Source organism: Aptenodytes forsteri, unplaced genomic scaffold, assembly GCF_000699145.1.
Source record: "Aptenodytes forsteri isolate BGI_AS27 unplaced genomic scaffold, ASM69914v1 Scaffold230, whole genome shotgun sequence".
NCBI classification, from domain to species: domain Eukaryota; kingdom Metazoa; phylum Chordata; class Aves; order Sphenisciformes; family Spheniscidae; genus Aptenodytes; species Aptenodytes forsteri.
This window is the reverse complement of record NW_008795711.1, coordinates 373095-374898: the sequence shown is the minus strand read 5'-3', so window position 1 is coordinate 374898 and position 1804 is coordinate 373095. Positions and strand designations below refer to the sequence as shown.

General features: G+C 66.5%; 1 protein-coding gene across 1 annotated transcript; it reads left to right on the top strand.

Moving 5' to 3' along the window:
- The first annotated feature begins 280 nt into the window (after positions 1 to 280).
- LAMTOR2 (late endosomal/lysosomal adaptor, MAPK and MTOR activator 2) lies at positions 281 to 1764 on the top strand. The gene is made up of 4 exons (XM_009283401.2): positions 281 to 426; positions 1165 to 1327; positions 1460 to 1549; positions 1697 to 1764. Exons 1-4 carry the CDS (start codon positions 284 to 286, stop codon positions 1745 to 1747), a joined length of 447 nt encoding a protein of 148 aa, XP_009281676.2. The 5' UTR covers positions 281 to 283; the 3' UTR covers positions 1748 to 1764.
- Positions 1765 to 1804: the final 40 nt, after the last annotated feature.

Sequence of the window (1804 nt, the reverse complement as noted above, 5' to 3'; positions counted from 1 at the left end):
GCCGGGACTGATCCAGACCCAGGAGCACAGAGCCGGGTGCCAACGGCCACGCTTGGCCGGCCGAGGGGTAGAGTTTGGGGGTGTCCGGCCCATCCCAGCACTCCCCCCCCCAGGCCAAGGCTTTCCTTAACCTTGCACCCCTCGGGCGGCGGGACCCCGCCGCACCCTGAGCTGGGTGCTGGGGCAGCACCCTGGGGTGGCCCTGGGGCACAGGCCACCCGCAGCAGGATGCATGGCGTCCCTGGGACAAGGACTACAAGTCCCAGCGTGCTCCGGGCTCAGCATGGCCCTGCTGACGGAGGAGGCCTGCTCCAGCCTTCCCCGCCATCGCAGGGCGAGGAGCGGGGCGGCCGTGGCCATGCTGCGCCCCAAAGCCCTGACGCAGGTGCTGAGCCAGGCCAACACCGGCGGGGTCCAGAGCACCCTGTGAGTAGGGGTTGGGGGCTGGGGCCGAGGGGCGGCTTCCCCCGCCCGTGCGCTGGGGGTTGCAGGGCCGGCTGGCACGCTCCTGCTCGGCACAGGGTGGTAACTCCTGTGAGGAAATGCTTTCTTCCCCCTGCCCTGGAAATGCCCCCCCCGGGGGGAAGAGGGGCCCTGCAAGGGGCATGCACGGGGCTGGGGCCGGTGCACAGCGCACGATGCACGGTGCTGGGCTATGCACAGTGCTGGGGCCGTGCATGGTGCATGGTGCTGGGGCCATGCATGGTGCCAGGGCTGTGCACAGTGCATGGTGCTGGGGCCGTGCACGGTGCCAGGGCCATACGCAGTGCGCAGTGCCAGGGACATGCACGGTGCCAGGACCATACGCTGTGCACAGTACATGGTGCACGGTGCCGGGGCCGTGCACGGTGCCAGGGCCGTGCACGGTGCATGGTGCTTGCCCGCCAGGCTCGTGCCCAGTCTGCAGCAGGTCCCGCTGCTACAACAGGCAGAGCCACCGCAGATCCACTCTGCCGTGCTCGGGACTGGGGCCACCCCAGAGCTTCCTGACTTTGAAGCCCCCCACCCCCTGCCAAAATCCCCTGCAAACCTGGGGTGTCCTGGGAGCAGTGCTGGGCAGGGAACGGGGCTGGGGGGGTTTGCTCTGCCCCCTGGCACTGCAGTGGGGTCTGGTGCCCCACTGGGTTTACAGGCACCAATTTGCCCCCCCTATCTCGTTTCCAGGCTCCTGAACAATGAGGGGTCCTTGCTTGCCTATTCGGGCTACGGGGACACTGATGCCAGGGTCACCGCGGCCATCGCCAGCAACATCTGGGTGGCCTACGACAAGAACGGGCACCAGGCATTCAATGAGGACAACCTCAAATTCATCCTCATGGACTGCATGGTACGTGGGGCCGGGGGCTGCCCTCCCCTCCCTGGGGACCCGGGCACTGCCGTGGCCCTGGGGGACCCTGGGACCCTGCCGGCAGTCCCTGCCAAGCCGGGGGTGCGACGGGTGCTGTTTCTCCCTGGGCAGGAGGGGCGAGTGGCCATCACACAGGTGGCAAACCTGCTGCTCTGCATGTACGCGAAGGAGACAGTTGGATTTGGGATGCTGAAGGCCAAGGTAATGCTGGTGGGGAGGGGGCAGGAGGGGCCGCACGGCTGCGTCCCTGCTGTGGGGTGGGAAAGAGCTGTTGAAGAGGATGAATCCTTCGGGACGGGAGTGGTGGAGGAAGCTGCCGTGCCTAGGACACCTCTTTCCTCCTTGCAGAGGCTCCTCTGTCCCCCGTGCCAGCCCAGGCACCGCACTACACCTTTTTAAGGCTCTAAAATGAAATATAAATTAAAATAAGCACGCGGGTAGTGTGCAACGCAGGTT